This window comes from Phocoena sinus, chromosome 3 (genome assembly GCF_008692025.1).
Source record: "Phocoena sinus isolate mPhoSin1 chromosome 3, mPhoSin1.pri, whole genome shotgun sequence".
Taxonomy (NCBI): domain Eukaryota; kingdom Metazoa; phylum Chordata; class Mammalia; order Artiodactyla; family Phocoenidae; genus Phocoena; species Phocoena sinus.
The window spans coordinates 35008505-35029500 of NC_045765.1; the positions used below are offsets into that span (position 1 = coordinate 35008505).

At 37.3% G+C, this 20996-nt stretch overlaps 1 protein-coding gene across 2 annotated transcripts in view; it reads left to right on the top strand.

The window, feature by feature from the left end:
* The window catches only part of GABRB2 (gamma-aminobutyric acid type A receptor subunit beta2), a 300586-nt gene that overhangs the window by 236816 nt on the left and 42774 nt on the right, over positions 1-20996 (top strand). The window contains exons 6-9 of one of the 2 annotated variants that reach the window (XM_032627185.1): positions 7148-7285; positions 8914-9066; positions 12954-13198; positions 17547-17660. In XM_032627185.1, the coding sequence (XP_032483076.1) occupies positions 7148-7285; positions 8914-9066; positions 12954-13198; positions 17547-17660 (650 nt within the window). The remainder of the gene's footprint in view (positions 1-7147; positions 7286-8913; positions 9067-12953; positions 13199-17546; positions 17661-20996) is intronic. The other variant, XM_032627188.1, reaches the window with a different exon arrangement.

Consider the following 20996-nt stretch of genomic DNA (forward strand, 5'->3'; position numbering starts at 1 on the left):
CCTATTTAGTATCTTGTTACAGGTTCATATTTTTTGCATAGTAGTATCCTTCTAAAATGTAACATTTACTTAGTAGATAACAAAACAAACGTAAACTATCAGTAAAGTGAGGAAAAAACTTGTTTAAATGCCATGTTATGTAATAAGATACATAAGAGTTGTGAGAATCTGTTCAGTTATTATGTAAATTATTTTAAAGTGGCATTTTTGCTCCTTAAATCTCATATAGTACAGGTATTTACCAATATCTATCATTTGTGTCTTATACAGATTTATAAATTTACATATTTATCCTTCCTGATCAGGGTTTTGTAACATTTCATGCAGTTTTAATTTCTCCAGGTAAATTCCAATAAATTTGTGTTTTGGTTTATTCATAGGCCAATTGAATTGATGTGGATTATGTTTTTAATGATAACAATACAATATAATTTAATCACTCAGTTTCTGGAATCCCATGAATAAAATATAAAAGATGAATTTATTTTGCAAGACATTAATGAGGAGCTTCAGTGCATCTCCTCCTTCTGATACCTTTTAAAAGATATCTGATTTTTTACTCATTATTATTATGACAGATGTAAAGTCAGGTCATATGTATTTGCATATGTTTTATTTTTTAATTACATTGAGAGACCACTAAATATTCCTTGAGAGAAAATTCAAAGAAAAGAAGAAAACTAGGTCTGCTTTCAGCTAATCCTGCACAGTATATTGAGCTGGCTTTTGAACTTGACCACCCTGGCACTGTTATGGATTGTTGGTCTTTCATCTACAGAAATTGATGATGCAAGAGCATATACTTGCTTTCCATTTGCAACATTCTATCCTTGGTTAACCCAAAATGAAGTCAAGAAGACTGAGGTTTTTAAAACCAGCAGTAGCCAAGGAGCATATACAATATCCTGCTCCATTGTGTCAGATTCCACAATCATAGGCATCAAAATAACCTTCTAATGTGTTTTTTTTTTAATTGGAGTATAATTGCTTTACAGTGTTGTGTTAGTTTCTGCTGCACAGCGAAGTGAATCAGCCATATGCATACACATATCCCCTCCCTCTTGGAACTCCCTCCCTCACCCCCATCCCACCCAACTAGGCCATCACAGAGCACCCAGCTGACCTCCCTGTACAGCAGGTCCCCACTAGCTATCTATTTAACACACGGTAGTGTATTTATGTCAAACCTAATCTCCCAATTCATCCCACCCTCCCCTTCTGCCCCTCTGTGTCCACACGTCTGTTCTCTACGTCTGCCTTTCTATTCCTGCCCTGCAAATAAGGTTCATCTGTACCATTTTTCTAGATTCCACATATATGCATTAACATACTATATCTGTTTTTCCCTTTCTGACTTACTTCACTCTGTATGACAGACTCTGGGTCCATCTACATCTCAACAAATGACCCCATTTCATTTTTTTATGGCTGAGTAATATTCCATTGTATATATGTACCACATCTTCTTTATCCATTCATCTGTCGGTGGACACTTAGGTTGTTTCCATGTCCTGGCTATTGTAAATAGTGCTGCAATGAACATTGGTATACATGTGTCTTTTTGAAGTATGGTTTCTCAGGGTATATGCCCAGTAGTGGGATTGCTGGGTCGTATGGTAGTTCTATTTTTAGTTTTTTAAGGAACCTCCATACTGTTCTCCATAGTGGCTATATCAATTTACATTCCCACCAACAGTGCAAGAGGATTCCCTTTTCTCCACACCCTCTCCAGCATTTATTGTTTGCAGATTTTCTGATGATGACCATTCTGACCAGTATGAGGTGATACGTCAGTGTAGTTTTGATTTGCATTTCTCTATTTTTTATTTTATTTATTTTTAAAATTTATTTATTTATTTTTAGCTGTGTTCTTCATTGCTGTGTGCGGCTTTCTCTAGTAGTGGCAAGTGGGAGCTACTCAGCTTCTCTTTGTTGGGGTGCGCAGGCTTCTCATTGCAGTGGCTTCTCTTGTTGCAGAGCACAGACTCTAGATGTGTCGGCTTCAGTAGTGGTGGCTCACGGGCTCTAGAGGACAGGCTCCGTAGTTGTGGCACATGGGCTTATTTGCTCCATGGCATGTGGGATCTTCCCGGACCAGGGATCGAACCCATGTGCCCAGCATCGGCAGGCAGATTCTTTTTGTTTTGTTTTGTTTGTTTTCTTAATTTTTTTATTGAAGTACAGTTTATTTACAATGTTAGTTTCTGCTATACAGCAAAGTGATTCAGTTACACACACACACACACACATATATATATATATATACCTTCTTTTTTTATATATTCTTTTCCATTAGAGTTTATCATAGGATTTTTTTTTAACATCTTTATTGGAATATAATTGCTTTACAATGGTGTGTTAGTTTCTGCTTTATAACAAAGTGAATCAGCTATACATATACATATACATATATCCCCATATCTCTTCCCTCTTGCATCTCCCTCCCTCCCACCCTCCCTATCCCACCCCTCTAGGTGGTCACAAAGCACCGAGCTGATCTCCCTGTGCTATGCAGCTGCTTTCCACTAGCTATCGGTTTTACACTTGGTAGTCCATATATGTCCATCCCAGTCTCTCACTTTGTCCCAGCTTACCCCTCCCCCTCCCCATGTGGTCAACTCCATTCTCTAGTAGGTCTGCATCTTTATTGCCCTCCTGCCCCTAGGTTCTTCATGACCTTTTTTTTTTTTTTTTAGATTCCATATATATGTGTTAGCATACGGTATTTGTTTTTCTCTTTCTTACTTACTTCACTCTGTATGAGAGATGCTATGGTCCATCCACCTCACTACAAATAACTCAGTTTCGTTTCTTTTTATGGCTGAGTAATATTCCACTGTATATATGTGCCACATCTTCTTTATCCATTCATCTGTCAATGGATGCTTAGGTTGCTTCCATGTCCTGGCTATTGTAAGTAGAGCTGCAGTGAACATTGTGGTACATGGCTCTTTTTGAATTATGGCTTTCTCAGGGTATATGCCCAGTAGTGGGATTGCTGGGTCATATGGTAGTTCTATTTTTAGTTTTTTAAGGAGCCTCCATACTGTTCTCCATAGTGGCTGTATCAATTTACATTCCCACCAACAGTTCAAGAGGGTTCCCTTTTCTCCACACCCTCTCTAGCATTTATTGTTTGTAGAGTTTTTGATGTTGGCCGTTCTGACTAGTGTAAGATGATATCTCATTGCAGTTTTGATCTGCATTTCTCTAATGATTAATGATGTTGAGCATTCTTTCATGTGTTTGTTGACAATCTGTTTATATTCTTTGGAGAAATGTCTGTTTAGGTCTTCTGCCCATTTTTGGATTGGGTTGTTTGTTTTTTTGTTATTGAGCTACATGAGCTGCTTATAAATTTTGGAAATTGATCCTTTGTCAGTTGCTTTATTTGCAAGTATTTTCTCCCATTCTGAGGGTTGTATTTTCGTCTTGTTTATGGTTTCCTTTGCTGTGCAAAAGCTTTTAAGCTTCATTAGGTCCCATGTGTTTATTTTTGTTTCTATTTCCATTTCTCTAGGAGGTGGGTCAAAAAGGATCTTGCTGTTATTTATGTCATAGAGTGTTCTGCCTATGTTTTCCTCTAAGAGTTTTATAGTGTCTGGCCTTACATTTAGGTCTTTAATCCATTTTGAGTTTATTTTTGCATATGGTGTTTGGGAGTGTTCTAATTTCATTCTTTTACGTGTAGCTGTCCAGTTTTCCCAGCACCACTTATTGAAGAGGCTGTCTTTTCTCCATTGTATATTCTCGCCTCTTTTATCAAAGATAAGGTGACCATATGTACGTGGGTTTATCTCTGGGCTTTCTATCCTGTTCCATTGATCTATATTTCTCTTTTTGTGCCAGTACCATACTGTCTTGATTACTGTAGCTTTGTAGTATAGTCTGAAGTCTGGGAGCCTGATTCCTCCAGCTCCATTTTTCTTTCTCAAGACTGCTTTGGCTATTCAGGGTCTTTTGTGTCTCCATACAAATTTTAAGATTTTTTGTTCTAGTTCTGTAAAAAATGCCATTGGTAATTTGATAGGGATTGCATTGAATCTGTAGATTGCTTTACGTAGTAGAGTCATTTTCACAGTGTTGATTCTTCCAATCCAAGAACATAGTATATCTCTCCATCTATTTGTATCATCTTTAATTTCTTTCCTCAGTGTTTTATAGTTTTCTGCATACAGGTCTTTTGTCTCCTTAGGTAGGTTTATTCCTAGGTGTTTTATTCTTTTTGTTGCAATGGTAAGTAATTCTTATTTAAAGAGAAGGTATTAGCTAACCTTTTTGAGCACTATCTGCCAGTTACTTTTCTGAAGTATTTTACAAGGAACAACTTATTTTTCTGGCATAACTGCTCTGTGAAGTAGCTATTACTATTATTATCCTAATTTTCAGATGAGAAAATGGAGGACAGAGAGGCTAGGTAGCTTGCCCAACTAATACATAAGGAAAAATATATAATGAAGGATTTTTGGATTATTCTCAAGGGTTATGTTATCATTGGGTGAATTTTTTTGAATTCACTCAGAAGAGATATATTTAATGCCGACTATGTGCCAGGTACTGTGCTAGGAGCAAGAGACAGAGATATTAACATGATGAATACATTCACATTGACAAGCATCTGGTTAAACAACCATTGTCCAAATCCACATGTATATTAAATAATTGTTGTATTAATTCAATAATTTATGCCAAGTACCTCTTCTCTGCCAGGTATTGTCTAGCAAGCACTGTGTCAAATATCTGGCTTTTTGACAGAAGTCTGTATTTTATTATAATGTTTCTACCTATTAAATACCCATTAGGCATCTCCTCTACAGCTGTATTGAAATGCCATTGATATTCCCATGCCTCTGCTTACAGAGAGCTTCTGTTACAAGATTTGTAGTGATGAATAAAAGAAGCTAAATACTGAGGAAAGGAAGCTGGAGGACCAGAAACACACCCTTCACTAGTTTATACTTAGTCCTCTGTTGGCAGTAGTGAGTTGACTTTTCCCTTGTTCTCTTCTTTCAAAGATGGCTGCATTCTAGAAAACTGTTGCCTCCTTGTTTCATAAATACCTTTTTTTGTTTATACACAGATTCAATTTTACAATACATTTCTAAATATCTAGCTTGATTCTAGGAGAAAGTTGACCCTCTTTTTTATTTTAAACTGTTTTATGAATGGTGGGGTTGTCATTGACTCTAAACAATTTCATAACTGAGAGATGTGTACAGATAACCAATGACAAATGCGACTTAATTTGAGTTGACGTTCTGGACTCTGAGAGTTCCCATGGCCACATTAAGAAAGTTGCCATCTTAGAAAAAGGGCAGTTATACTTTGGGACAGACACCTGAGTTCTTAGGTTTAGGTAGCGAATATTAATGGAGTAGATTAATAAGGAGTGAGAGCTCTTATCTGAGAATCAGCTTGCTGTGTCATTCACTTAACAGGTGGGGTTTCCTTTAAAGCCAAGAGTAATTTACTTTTAAATCTAGTTTTCTATGAAGAAAGACATTCTCTAGCAAAACAAAGGCTCTAAGTGAGATCATGCTAATAAAAATGTTGGCGTTCTATAATCTATTTAAACTCCACCATCTCTATTACAATTTATGATGTTTGCAAATAAATAACCCTTTTGAAAATCATTAGCTATTATCCAAAAGCCTATTGTTAGGGAACTGCAAGTTCAAGTTTTCAAAAACTCTTCCAAAAAATCTGTATATCTATTATCAGATAAAGATGGCTACTCTTTTGAATAAAGAAGACTTCAGATTTCTAGAAAAGTTAAGACAACGCCTGAGCTATGCTATGGTTGATATAGATTCTCAAATTGAGGGTAGTGTAGTTCTTTGAAAAATAATTTGCTTCCACTTTTTTGGAGATATGACTTTCTCTCTTTGGAAGAAATGTGGTTTTTTGGAAATCATAAGAGCTAAGAATCAAAGAATTGATGTTCAAATCCTCAGTGTTAAACTAACTAGTTACATGTCAAAAGACAGAAACTTAAGCAGTTTTCTCATTGGTTTTATTGCTTTTGAAATTGGAGGAGATTCTCTGTGCTGCCTGCCTCCTAGACTCGTAAAGATTCAGCTATCTGGGTGCAAATGTTCTTTGAAGAGATAAATGTGATATACAAATATAACGAATGCTTTTGGGGGGATTTGTGGGGGATGCGTGAGTTTGTAAAATATTGGTATTCACTGGATTTCATTGCATGCTTCCCTGTACAGCATTGTTTGCAATATAATATGTGTTTATTCACTGCAGTTATATGTGTGCTTACTAATTAGAATACATGTGTTTGTCCCACTCTACCCCATGGATTGAAAGGATCATTATAAAAGAGGTCATGTTTTTATTGTGCAGAGTCCTATCCCCAGCAACTGCACTGACAAGCATAGTAGAGTCCTATCCCCAGCAACTGCACTGACAAGCATAGTAGGTGCTCAATAAGTAATTGTTGGATGAATGGAGCCAGACCCCCTAAATGCACTGTGCATTTGTGGTGTACACTCCACATTTGTACTTACTCCTTAAAGCTGCTGGAAATTATATGTTGTTTTGAATTTTTAGGGCATTTTTGGGGGGTTTAGATATGCTGCAAAATCAAATTTGGAGATCATGTCTATGAATGTTAAAAAATTAATGACTCACTTCTTCATAATCACTTCTCTTCCGACTTAAAATCCAAATATTTTGTAATTCAGGTATTTTGTATTGGCAGGGGGAGGGTTTGGTACCATTTAATACTGTACTGATAACTTAAATGATTTTTCTCTTCTTTTGTCTTCTCTTAGAGTACAGTCCAGGGTTATGTGATAATGTGATGCTGTTTGAGAGAATGAGGTTCATAATCAGATAAACCTAGGTTCAAGTCCCAACGATACCACTTCCTAGTTACAAGACTTAATAAAAGCTGTTAATTTCTCTAAGCCTTTGTTGCCTCATGTGAGCCTAATTATACTTCCCCAATGGGATTATTGTGAGGATTAAAGATAGTAATATACTTAAGGTGCTTGGCGTGATACCTAACACATAATAACCTTTAGCTATAGCTATTATCGTTTATACAGTTCATTTCCTAAACAGTTATTTTTTTCTATTTTGTTTGTCTTTTTTTTGTGTATCTGTATATGTGTTTGTGTGTTTCCTTTTACAGATGGATATACAACTGATGACATTGAGTTTTACTGGCGTGGGGATGATAATGCAGTAACAGGAGTAACCAAGATTGAACTTCCACAGTTCTCTATTGTAGATTATAAACTTATCACCAAGAAGGTTGTTTTTTCCACAGGTTTGTATCAGGGCAAATAGTTAAGAGAAAAGGGGCTTTATTATATTTTGCCAAAAGGGTTCACTTATATCAGGATCAGGTCCCAGGGAAGGATGGGGACTCTGGAAGACTTAGATCTGCTGAAAATGCTCAGTTCCCCAGCAAGCCCATTTGGAACCGATCCATTTACTTTCAAGAAGGCACCCCCAGCAAAGCAAATGTCTCTCATGCACAATCATAATTCCTTGAAACATACTGAGGACAGCCAGGTCATAGTTCACTCAAGTCTGACCACAGTGAAATTCTCTAAACACAGTAGGGTGGGAGGACTTCACATTTTTCTCAAAGGGTAGGACTTTCTTTACGTAGCCTTACCTACTGTTTTGGAGCTAAAATCTTTTCCAGATGTTGAGATTATCCTGATACATTTACCATTCTTATTCTTCCAGTATTGAGGTCAGACTTGTTTTCATCAGCACAGATTTTTAACAAAAAAGCCCAGGAATGCAGTAATTTGCTCCATACTCATTAAAAGAAGAATAAGTCCACAGGAATATCCCTCTTTATATTTTTCTTATTGAAATGAATTCCCCAAGCACAGAAATAGCTAATACAGTAACTGTAGATTTTGAATTGTCTGCTAAGGACTCAGGCACTTCCTGTCCCTGAAAACTACTTCAAGCAAGAATACAAAATAGCCTCCAGCTTTGCAAAAGAAACAACAGAAACTTTTCTTAGGTTTGAGGTTCTTTGAACCCCTGAGACACTATAGAAATGAGTTTCTACTTAAAATATTTTTACTTTAATATTAATATACTTGCTTCAGTCCAAGAGGGCTAGACAAGGCTTTCAGTTAGTAAGAATATCCCCCCCCGCACACACACATACACACACACACACACACACACACACTCACACCATTTATCAGTGTGACTCTTTTAGGTTGTAAGACTGTATTCCGTTACATATCTCATTTAAAATGTAATTCCCCAGGTCCCCACCATCAAAAGACCCAGCTTCAAGAATCTTATCCTTAGTTATATCTTCCACAAACATTGCTCAGGAAAAGTGACTCTCCACCTTTTGGTGGGTCAGGAATCCTTTGAAAACTTTGATGGAAGCAATGAAATTAGAAAAATTACTGCATACACATGAAAACCTTCACAAAATTTCAGGGATTTGCTGCACTAACTGCAGCCTTGCCACTGATCCTCGCCTTAGAATGCATCCTGGGGCTTCTGAAGAGATTTCTTTCCCTATAATCAGAGTGTGCAGCCTTATTCTTATATACATAAATGTACAGGATGGACTTGCTGAGAAACAGTTAAAGGGGGAACAAAGGGACTGTCTCAAATTGTCTTGTCATCACAGTTGCAGAGAATGAGAACCTTTGATTCAGTGTAGGAGGCTGAGGAGGGAAGAGCTGGAATTCTTTCAATTACTGATGAGTGTGGAATATATTTAACACTGAGTAAGTCCTGCTAATTAAAAGCCCTGTTTTCTCAGACCACTTTTGCAGAAGAAAGTGCCCTTCACCAGGAGCTAAAATTGAGTTTAGGAAAGATATACAAACTATTTATGGGCCTTTAAAGAAAAGTATCCTATAAATATTGATGGATAACGATGATGTTTTAAAATTGTCTTTCTAGGTTCCTATCCCAGGTTGTCCCTCAGCTTTAAGCTTAAGAGAAACATTGGTTACTTTATCCTGCAAACATACATGCCATCTATCTTGATCACTATCCTCTCCTGGGTCTCCTTCTGGATTAATTACGATGCTTCAGCTGCAAGAGTGGCATTAGGTAGGCATCAATCTGACTGCTTGTGGAGTGTGCCTGTGTGTGCGCCTGAGTACACGTGCACTTTCCTTACCCTCGAGTTTGCGATGCGTGATGAGACCGGACTGCGCACATTATAAGAATTTGGCTATGAGACGTTGGGTGATCTGATTCTGCGTTAAATCAGTTAAACACAAATTAAAACTCTTTCATGTCAAAATTAGTTAACTATGTAGCTGTCGGTAATGAAATTAGTCCCATCAGCTTGATATTTTTATTGAAGCATAGTTCATGTAATATTGCTAGATAATTGTTGTTTTTATCTGTGTTTCCTTACCTGGGAAGAGCTCTCTTCCATCTTTTTTTTTTTATTTTATTCTGAACAAGAAACAGAGAAATGAAATGTGCAGCTAATCAATGAGCAGAAAATTCTGAAGTCTTAACTAAGATTTTGGGATAGCATGGCAAAGGGCAGGAGACAACAAAGTAAGAATATTGGGAAATCATGCCATCACTTATCTTATGCGTGATGTTTTTCCATCATAACACCAGAGAAAGAGAATAAATTATATTTCATGAACATTTTTATGTTGCTGACTCCAGATATAGTAAATGTATGACCTTTTATACAATCTTTATTATTCTGAGTTTTGACAAATCCCTTTAAATTTTGAGTTAAGTGCTTCACCAGTATATCTCAATTAAATCATTAATTCCTTAACAAAGTCATTATTCATACAACAAAAATTTTTTGAGCACCTACTATGTGTCAAACATACTGGGCACTGGAGATAAAGCCAGTGTCCTTCTGGAAGTTACGTTCTAGCAATAAAAGGTAAAAAAGTAAATTTATTTTGCATTTAACATGCAAATTATATAATATGGTAAACCTGTAGAGTGGAAATAAGCAAGGTAAGGGGGTGGGTATTCTAGGGGTACAGTTTAGAACAATCAGGGTAGACTTCATTGATTGCCAGTGGATAAAGACTTGAAGAAGATTGAGTCACATAAATGTCTGGATGAGAATATTCCAGCTTGATGAAAAGGCCCTCAGGTAGAAACATGCCAAGCAAGTGAGCAAGGTGGCCTGTAAGGCAGATGCAGAGTGAGTTCAGGAGTAGAGATAATGTCAGGGAGAGGGGACTAAAAGATGATGAAATGGTCCAGGGGCCATACTTAAAGTTTTGCTTTTATTCTGAGTGAAATTAGAGCAACACTGAGCAAAGAACTGACATGATTTCAGATACAAAGGGGTAACTTTGGCTGCTGTGTTGAGATTAGATTGTGGTGGTTCAGGGATGGAAGGAGAATTAATTACCTCCTGGACTGAGTCAAGTCCCTGTGATATATTCTCTTAAAATACTATAGACCGGGCTTCCCTGGTGGCGCAGTGGTTGAGAGTCCGCCTGCCGATGCAGGGGACACGGGTTCGTGCCCCGGTCTGGGAGGATCCCACATGCCGCGGAGCGGCTGGGCCCATGAGCCATGGCCGCTGAGCCTGCGCGTCCGGAGCCTGTCCTCCGCAGCGGGAGAGGCCGCAACAGTGAGAGGCCCGCGTAACGCATAAAAAAAAAAAAAAAAAAAAAAAAAATACTATAGACCAACCTTGGAGACCAGGCGCAGTTATAATTTATATTTATTTGGTTTGTGATGTTCATTTTCCTCATGGTACTGAAGATACCTTGGAGGAAGGTCCATATCTAATTTTGCTTCCATTATATTTGTAGTGTCTCACACAGTGAATGGTGTCCAGTAAATAGCTGCTGAATAAAGTAATGAACGGAATTTGTAAATATGCTGTTATTCCAAAATGAAAATCTGTTATCAATTTGATGCCTATTATAGGACTAATACATAAGTTATTTACTTTTTGAAAGAAAATTGTCAAATGTCTTTTATGTGAGCAGTTTATTACTAGGTCAGAAACACCTTAACATGGGATTTAGATAAATAGTAAAATCAGTGTTGTCTGTTTTATAATATAAATGTAATATTCATGTCATCCAAGATAAGCTCTAGATGAAATAATGAAGAGAAAAGTAAAATTGGAAAATGTGTCAAAATGACTAACATAGAAAAGATGTGAGAACTATAAAATACCTAGATCTAAAGTATAACCATATTTTTTTGGCCATGCTCAGAATTGGATGCTCAAATTTATTTTTTCTGTATCTGTTTCATGAGCATATAGAAAAGCAAGGCAAAAATTATGATCTTATTAGAGAGAAAAAACTAAATCAGAAAACATATGTTCTTGAAAAATAGAATTGAAAATTAACTTTTGGTCTGTGTTATTGGATAGTGTTTAAGGGCACAGGTTTCTGAGTCAGAGACACCCCAGTTCAAATTTTGACTCTGCAGCTTCCCATCTGTGTGATCTTGACCTCGGAGCTCTGTTTTCACATCACTCTTTTCCTACAAAGCTGGACCTTTGTAGGAAACTCAGGGCTCTGGACTCCCACTGCTTTTACCCAGCGTATCTCTGTCTATCCCTCCAATTGCAGCTTTGGGGAAACTACTCCCCACTGTTGGAGATGTTCCCTCAGCTGGACTAATAGTAATAACCTGACATAGTGTGGCGTTTCCCATAGAGTCTTGTAATACTTCTATATTATTTATCTGTGCATTATGTGCCTACATTCCCAACCCAGAAACACGAAGGCTAGACAGCTGCTTCTCTGTTACTCTCCACCTCTAGTTTCCATATTTTTTGCAATCATTGTTCATATCATCTGTTTAATGCATTCATTGAGTTCAGTACTTTTACAATGATTTTAATTTATTTCCCCTTCATCACTTGCTTATTCTGAAAAACTCTCAGCTGGTATTCTGCTTCCTGTCTTGCATGCTTACCCTCATGAGCGTCCTAAACACAGTTTGTCCCTGATACCTCCCTACTGGAAGCTGGTCAGTGGCCTCACATTGCCTTCAATTTTAAGTTCAAGTTCTGCATTAGGTTCTGTGTATGTAACTTTCCATTATGCAGCCCTTATTCTCCACTTTCCTCATCATCCTTCCCATCATATCCTATAATGTACCCACGTTGAGTTTCTTGAGATTCTTTTGATGGGCTGTGTACTTTCACCCCCACAAAGCACCCCTTTAAAAAAACTCGGGCTTCCCTGGTGGCACAGTGGTTAAGAATCCGCCTGCCAATGAAGGGGACACAGGTTCGAGCCCTGGTCCGGGAAGATCCCACAAGCCCGTGCGCCACAATTACTGAGCCTGCGCTCTAGAGCCCGCGAGGCACAACTACTTAAGCCCGTGGGCCTAGAGCCCATGCTCCGCAACAAGAGAAGCCACCACAATGAGAAGCCCGTACACGGCAACAGAGAAGCACCTGCTCGCCACAACTAGAGAAAGCCCGTGCATAGCAACAAAGACCGAACACAGCAAAAAATAATAAATAAATAATTTTTTTAAAAAAAAAATAAATAGACTCTCTCCACCACCAATGCCCTTAGGTCTACTATCACTTTTGACCTCCAGGTTTTGTTTGCCTGGGTAACTCCCACTCATTCTTCGGGACTCAGCTCTGAAGTCTATATTTCCTGATCTCTTCCCTGCCACATCATGGGCTAAACTAGGATCTTCTCCATATTCTCAACTTTCACCTTACACACATGTCTATCGTAGCATTTAATTCACATCTCTAGCCCCCCACTAGATACATAACTATAAATATGAAAATGAAATTAAAGGAAATGCCCCCCAAATGATTAATGTTTACTATAAATTAATGACTTATGTATATTGCCAGGGCCTATCACAGGGCTGCTGTATAATAAGTGCCTGGTATATATTTTGCAGTATCTATAAACAAGTAAAAGAATACAGTTAACCTTTCCAGCTATGATGAAAGCAGAAAGGAAATACAAACATTATTACTCTAACTCTCTCATTTTTTACAGGAATTACAACTGTGCTAACAATGACCACTATCAATACCCACCTCCGGGAAACTCTCCCTAAAATCCCTTATGTGAAGGCCATTGACATGTACCTGATGGGGTGCTTTGTCTTTGTTTTCATGGCCCTTCTGGAATATGCTTTGGTCAACTACATCTTTTTTGGGAGGGGACCTCAACGCCAAAAGAAAGCAGCTGAGAAGGCTGCCAGTGCCAACAATGAGAAGATGCGTCTGGATGTCAACAAGGTAAGTTCAAAGGGCAAAGCCCTCCTTGCTTCTTAAACTCATAGAAGAATGCCTGCAGTATAGCTTCATGGCCTTGTTAACAAATGAGAAAACCAAAGCCCAGGGAAGAGATAATTAGTGATGGAGGCACAATTAGGGCCCAGATTTATGGTACAACATTTAGATGCCCTTTACCTTAACACTAGGGTGGCCCAAACCATAGTCATCTAAGAACCACCTTTGTGACTTATTCCATATATGAGTATAATATGTACTATTATTTACTTTATGTTTATTTAAATTTACTCACTTTATTTAAATTTATTTTTAAAAAGGAAATTTCATATCACTTAAATCAGTATTACTTGCTGGAAGATAATCTTAAGTATAATAAAAATGAAACTATGTTATTAAATTCTAGGTTATACTAGATAAAGGCTCTAGGCCTGAGCTCTGCATTCCCATTGATTTAAAAAGGAAATAAGCATGTGCAGACAGGTGCTAAAGACCCACCAGCAGCAGCCTGAGACTTTGTTCTTGAAGTCATCAGATGGATAGAAAAAGAAGTGGAAGGGAAAAAATGAATAACTTTCTTTTTAAGTGACAGATAATTATTTAATGCCTTGCACATGTACTACTTAAAATCCTTGAAGCATTTGAGTACAGGAGGCTACCATGTTGCTTAAGTCAGGCATAGCCAAAGAAAAATTCCTACACAGTTGTAAATCCAATTTATTCTTGAAGGCAGTTCCCAATTTTGGGTGCGCAATTAAATGACTAGGAAAGCATTAAAAAATACTGAAGCCTGGGTTTCATCCCCAGAAATTCTGATTTGATTGTCCTGGGGTATGCCTGGGCATCATAATTTTTTTTAATTCTCCAAATATTATTCTTATTTGCATTCAAGATTTAGAATCTCAATTTTGAGGCTTTCGACAATAGTTCCAATAGATCTAGCCATCTTTACTCCCAAAATGTGACTTCACCTGGCTTCCTGTTATATAACTTTCTGCACTGAACAGAATATTTACATATGCATTTTCCCATAGTGCAAATTTAGGTGCTTCAAAATAGACAAAAAAAACAAGGACTTATTTTAATATCTGCCATAAATAGCGCTTATAAAGTAGTGCATAATGTTGGATTTGGTAAATAGTTCATAGTGATGGAACTAGGAAAATAGTAATACTTTTAAGCTATCTGGGATTTTTAACCATCCAATAATTATTGAATTTACATTTTAATATTTCTAACTTCAATTTAATTCCAAGGGTAGCACACCATAAATAATGATATCAAATATCATTATGATATTCATAATGATGCAAATTTTAGGAATGGCCCTTATAAGCCAGTGAACCACAGGGTCTAGGAAGTTGTCAATCTCTTTTCAGTGCTCCAGGTCTCACTTATTGGAATCTGTTAATAGATTCCAAGGTAGCATTATGACTCTCTCGGGCTGTCAAATAGAGAATGCTTTTTAAACCCATTTTACAATTTTCCTGATAGAGTACCTTTAGTAAAGAAAATGAACAAATAAAACAATCTCCTAGGACAGCAGTTTGAAATGAGTCTCAATAAATTGCCTAAAGCAAAGCTGGCTTAACATCTGATCTCTCTTCACTTTCACCTACCCTATTTTTTCATACCAATTTGCATTTACATAATAAATTTAAGTACCAGAGAGTGGCAGTTTTGTAGCAGACTGAACCTGGAGAGCTTCAGGTAGTTTTAAACTCAATGTACTGAGATGGAGGTAGGGAATGGTTCACTGGGCAGGTACCCCATAGTGATGCAAAACCCATCCATCCTCTTGGCTGAAGTTGGATCCACAATTCAGAGCATAGAATGAGAGAACAAAGAAGATACCAGAATGCTTCTAGTACAGTGGTTCTCAAATCTCAGGCCGTTTTGCCACCACGCCCCCCAACCCCCGTCTGAGGATCATTGACAATGTCTGTAGATGTTTTGGATTATCAAAACCAGGAGGAGGGGATTGCCACTGGTATCTAGTGGGTAGAGGCCAGCCGTGCTGCTAAACATCCTACAGTGCATTGGACAGCCTCCCCATAACAATGATCCAGCCCAACACGTCAATACTGCTGAGATTAAAAAACTCTACGCTAGTCCAATCCTCCGGTTTCAAACTTGAGAAAAATGTAAGCTACGTGTCCTATTCTTAAAACTCTTTAGCACAAGTGGAGCCTCTTCTTTCTTTGATCAGTGTGCAATAACATCATGGTATCAGGGGTTATCATTTAGCACAGTAGTTCTGAATAGATATTTTAGAGTCAGTCAGGTTTGGTATTTACCCTCCATTTAGTAGTTGTGTGATAATGGGGAAAAAAAGCCTTTCTGACCCTTTAGTTTCCTCATCTGTAAAATGGAGTTAATTCCTCTCATAAGTTATGAAGTTATGATAAAGTGTAGAAGATAGCATAGTCCCCAGTATATGATAAGCACTAGGTAAGTGATAAATATTAACAAAATATTATAAACGATAAACATTATTACTTTTCAAAATAAAATTTACAGTCTCCAGACCTATTGGCGATACTTGCTTGTGCGTTCTACATGCTCTAGTATGTAGGATGCAGTCCTATCCCTAAAAAAATATTACCTACAGAGGAATGTTTCACTTTGGAAGTTTTAAAGTCAAAGCAACAAAATCATTTTTCAACAGGTATTAGCTGTAAAATCAATAGCAAGCCAACTACAAACTTGATCAATTATTTCTTAGGCCAGAATACTTACAGCCATGTTGATTAGATTTTTTAAAGGTAGCCATCTAACATTCCAGGCTCCCCCTTTTTTTTTTTTCTTTTTTTAACACAGCATGAAGGGTTAGAGGAGACCCACAGAGGTCTCTGATTGCACAATGCTTTCTTTTGTGTCGGCATCATGAATAATGTCACTCTATTTCTTATCAAGAATGTTCCTTCTTTTTAACTGTAATTCTACAGTTTTTTTTTTAAAAGATCAGGCACATATAATCAACTAAGTATTGTTGGATGCTCCAGAGCAATCAGTCACTAGGAGAGGGATTGACTTTTTCTGGTTCTGTTGATGGTTTCCTAGAGACAGAAGCAGCATGTCATATGGTCTAAAGTGATTTTTAAACTGTTCTCTGTCCTGAGGGCAGGAGGGATGAAAATGGGAAGCCCAGCCAGGTGGGAGCCCACTGTCACTCAAAGGCATGCTTCCACATTTTTCTAATCTCTTCCCTGTATGAAGTTTCCTGTAAGTTCTTATTTTAACAAGAGTTATCTGCAGCTCTTAAAACAATTCTTAGTCTGGCGTTTAACTGATGGAAAAACTAAGGCTCTGAAGGAAAGTTAACTATCCAAGGTTGCATAGCAAAGTTAACAAGATTTCTGAGATGATCTAGGTTTTCTAGTCGTTATCCAGTGTACATTCCTCTGTGCAAGCAAGTGAAAAAATATAAAATTTAAAAGCTGATTCCAGATTAGTCTATATATTCGGTTCACATCACCTAAAAAAACCCGTCTGTCTACACATGAGTCCGTAGCTGACAAGCCTTGTTACTTTCACAGTTGTGAAAGTAACAATTTGTCCATGCGACAAATTAAATTGTTAACTACTAAGATTTTTAAAAATACACCTCAAACCAGTAAGAGTTCTACTGAATATTTTTCTTCAGTGTGTTCAGGAGTAGCTAAAAAACTACAGTCTCTTTTTCTAGTGTTAGGAAAGCTCTCCTATTATACCTTGCATTCTTCTGTTGTGTGTGTGTGTGTGTGTGTGTGTGTGTGTGTGTGTGTGTGTGTGTGTGTTTCCTTATAGGATTTTCTCTTGATCAATTTTCCCACTTTTCCTGTTCATGCCTTCAATTTTCAGTGCTCCCTTTTTTTATTTTAAGCTTTATGTTGTTTTCTTGTTTATTTTTCTGCCAATAACTAGGTGTATATATAGTTGAGACTTTAGTTACTTCTCTCTTTTCACCACCTTGATTCTTGCATATCTGAAATGCCTCCAATATCCTTACTGTATCGAAAGACCCACAACCACCAGTTTTCCCAATAAAGCTGCACCGAAAAGATCTACTGGGGGGGCATCCTTTATTCTGCATTCATGGGTGTTGGAGTCTCTGTGTTGTCTTTATCCATTACACCTAAATTTTTGGTTAAACAGAGCACTAAGATCTTTTAAATTTATTTATTTCTAGTGCTTGAAACTAGATTTTGTAAGTGATACATTAAAAAGAACTATTTAGAAGTTCTAGTCTCTGTTAGCATCGGTCTTTCTAGAGACCAGTAGCATTTATCTATAGCCAATTTACTTTAACCACCAATTCTAATCTAGTGGCATCAGTCGACTTAATTAGCACATTCTCTACTTTGTCTTCCAGATTTTTTATAAAGATATTAAACAAAATGGGACCCAATATCGATCCTTGTGGGACCCAACTGGAAACCTCTCCCCAACTAGACGGACTACCAATTACGATTTCTCTCTGTATACGGTTAGATAGCCAGTTTTTAATCCATTTATTTGTATTTCTGTTGGAGCCAATATGTTTAGCTGTTCCCTTTAAATTAACGTATGGCGTTTTTGCAGATAACCTATGGACTTGTATCCTGAGACGTGGGGATACGTTAAATGTTTTCATGAGACCATAATGGGGTTTTCCTGGGTTTGTTTTTTTTAAATGTAGTTAAATGTAGTTATGATGTAGTTATGATGAACCTAAGCTTCAGTGTTCCACTCATACATTATTGTTGTGCTAAAGAAAGAAAACGAGCAGATCGTATTCTTTTCATTTGTATTGAGAGTATAAAGTATAGAGTATCATTATATACTCTGGCATTTCTTAGTTTTCTTATTGTGTTTCTTTGGGTTGGTGGAATAGGTGGAGAATTATACAGTCCTTCCGTAGGTTGGCTTAGAATTCAGGAACCTATATTTTCTGCCCTAGATCATTCACTTGTGTGTGAGAATGTTATGTTTGCATCAAGTCCTTGTTCCTTTATTGTTATTTATATTTTAGAAATAAGTATTATCTCAGCAGGTCCAGTGTTGTTATAATGATAGATAAGAGGCAATAATTGAGATCGTTTCTTGACAATGTTCTTGACTTAAATGAACTCCAAAGAAAGCCCATTGGGGGCTAAAACTTAGAGTTTAGTTTCTGAATCCTCATGTGTTTACATTTCTTAATTGGCAAATTGTCATTCACATTACCCGCCAAATTGGAGGAGGAAGATGGTGATTGTCACCATTCCACATTATCATCTACTGCCTACCTCTCATTTGTTTTCGTTCTATTTCTTGGTGAGGCAGTGAATGATACTGAACGCTGTGAATCTTTCCTATGAGGACTTGATGCCAGAGAAGCTGCCATTATTATATCTTGAAGTGTCATGTTCTTCCTTAGTTTTGTGGCTCTGACCCCAAATTCCTTGATTCCTCATTGTTATTACCTTTGGGGTGGGAAACAGTTATGGTTAACCTCTTAAATTGCTAGTTTGTTTTACTATTTTAAGTTGTTCTTTTAACTTCATTACTTGTTGTGTTATATGTAGCATGAGTCTGATAAATGATATTAGGTAGATTCCAGGAGAAGAGGTGTTTGAAATTTTGTTACTCACTATTTTAGTCCCAATCCCCTGCTATGTCTGTGCTCTCAGGCTATCTCATTTGTGATGTTGCTGCGGTTCTTGTTTTTAACTGAAACCACTATTGTTGAAATGGAAGTAGACTGATTTGATTGGGCAGTATTCTGGGTAGAATGCTAATCATTTAGAAGAAAATATGTCTGACAGTTGGAGTTCGGGTTTATGATGAAAATGGTTGAAAAATAATGTATTTTCCAAAATCAAAATCAGAGTATACTGCATGATTGGTCTATGACTGGGTAAAAGTTACATGAAAATTCAGGAAAATCCTCAGATTATGAGAATATTTGAAAGAAAATTTGCCTCTGTTGTTCTTGTTAGCTAATGGATTGAAAGTTAACGATACTCTCGGATGCCATGATTTGGACCCTCATTTGTCAAGAACTCTTTCTCTCTATTTCATAAAACATTATGTTAAAGAGAATGATTTACATTGAAATATGAATCTTAATGTCATCTGCCTTTATACTTTTCTTTGTTGGGTGTGTCTTTACTCTGTCTTTTTAATTCTCTTTTAAGTTCGTATTTAGAGTATGAAATAAGGGCCAGTATTCAAAAGTTTGAATGATGAGCTGTTAAACCTGTAACCTGCAAAAGCATTGAAATGTATTTGACAATCCTCAGAGGCAATAGAATGCACTGGGATGATGGTAGCTGTTAGAATCAGACTGAACTGGGTTCACCTTCAGGCCTGGTCTTCTGTGAGCTGTGTAACATTACACGTGTTTAACTTTTCCATCCTTCAAGTTCCTCAGCTGAAAACTGAAACAATAAGATTTTGCTTCATGGAGCTACTGAGAGGATTAAATGAGATAATTTGTTAAGGGCCTTATACAGTACCAGACATAGAGCACTCCATAAATTGTTGCTATTATTCTGGAGATGGTAGCAGTGTGTATCTTTCTCAATTTTTCTTTTTTTTATCTCTATTACTGTTTTATGATTGTAAAACTAATTTATGGTCAGTCTTTTAAAAAAAATGTGCAAAGGCAATGAAAACCACCTGTACTCTACACCCAGATATAATCATTGTTAGCATTGTCCTTTTTTCACACTTAATGACATACTTTTATACAAATAATTATGCTCTACTATTGTGTGTATGCTATTTTCTACTTACCTGTGTCTTTAAACATCAGTATAAGTGTACATCATTTCTAATAACTACAAAATATTTTATTGAATGTATACACCATAATCTATATAACAAACACTTATTGTTAGACATTTACATTGTTTCTAAGTGTTTTTTTTTGTTTTGTTTTGGTTTTTTTGTGGTACGCGGGCTTCTCACTGTTGTGGCCTCTCCTGTTGCGGAGCACAGGCCCCAGACACACAGGCTCAGTGGCCATGGCTCACGGGCCCAGCCGCTCCGCAGCATGTGGGATCTTCCCGGATCGGGGCACGAACCCGTGTCCCCTGCATCGGCAGGCGGACTCTCAGCCACTGCACCACCAGGGAAGCCCCTCTAAGTGGTTTTTGATTATAAACAACTAAAATAAGTACCCCATTGCTGACATGTTTACACACCATTGATTCCTAATATATTTCTTAAAGTGAAATTTCTGAGTCAAAAAGTATATGCTTTAAAATGGTGATACATATTGCCAAATTGTTCCCTAGAAAAGTTCTACTATAGTTTACATACCTACTATGAGAGTGTGGCAGTACACACACACACACACACACACACATACATATCACCCAGCCCTTAAAATGATGAAGAAACAGAAAACTGATGTCTAACTGCTTTCTGTTGTGAAAAGTGTTAGAGAAATGGAGATCATAAGAATCCAAAAACCCAGGTGCAGTTTTTCTCTTCTCTGTCCAAAAGCCGTAAAGGATAAAATGGCAATGGAAAAGCAAAACAAAAACAACACCCAACTAAAACTGAAGCTCTGCAGAGAGACAGAAATGCATAAGGAGGGCCAATGTTAGTGCAAGCAAAATCCAGAAGAATCTACCCAAGCTATATTTGAGCAAATAGGAAAACCCTATAGAAAGGTCTGCCTATAAAATGAAGCATCTAAACAAAGAATCAGCATGGCAACTGTGCAGGAAAACTACCAAATGACATTGTCTCTCCCTGCTCTCTTTCTCTCTCTCTCTCTCTCACTCGTTCGTAGGGAGAGAGAGAGGAACTCAGCACGCAAAAGACAGATAATGACCCATTAATGGAAAAA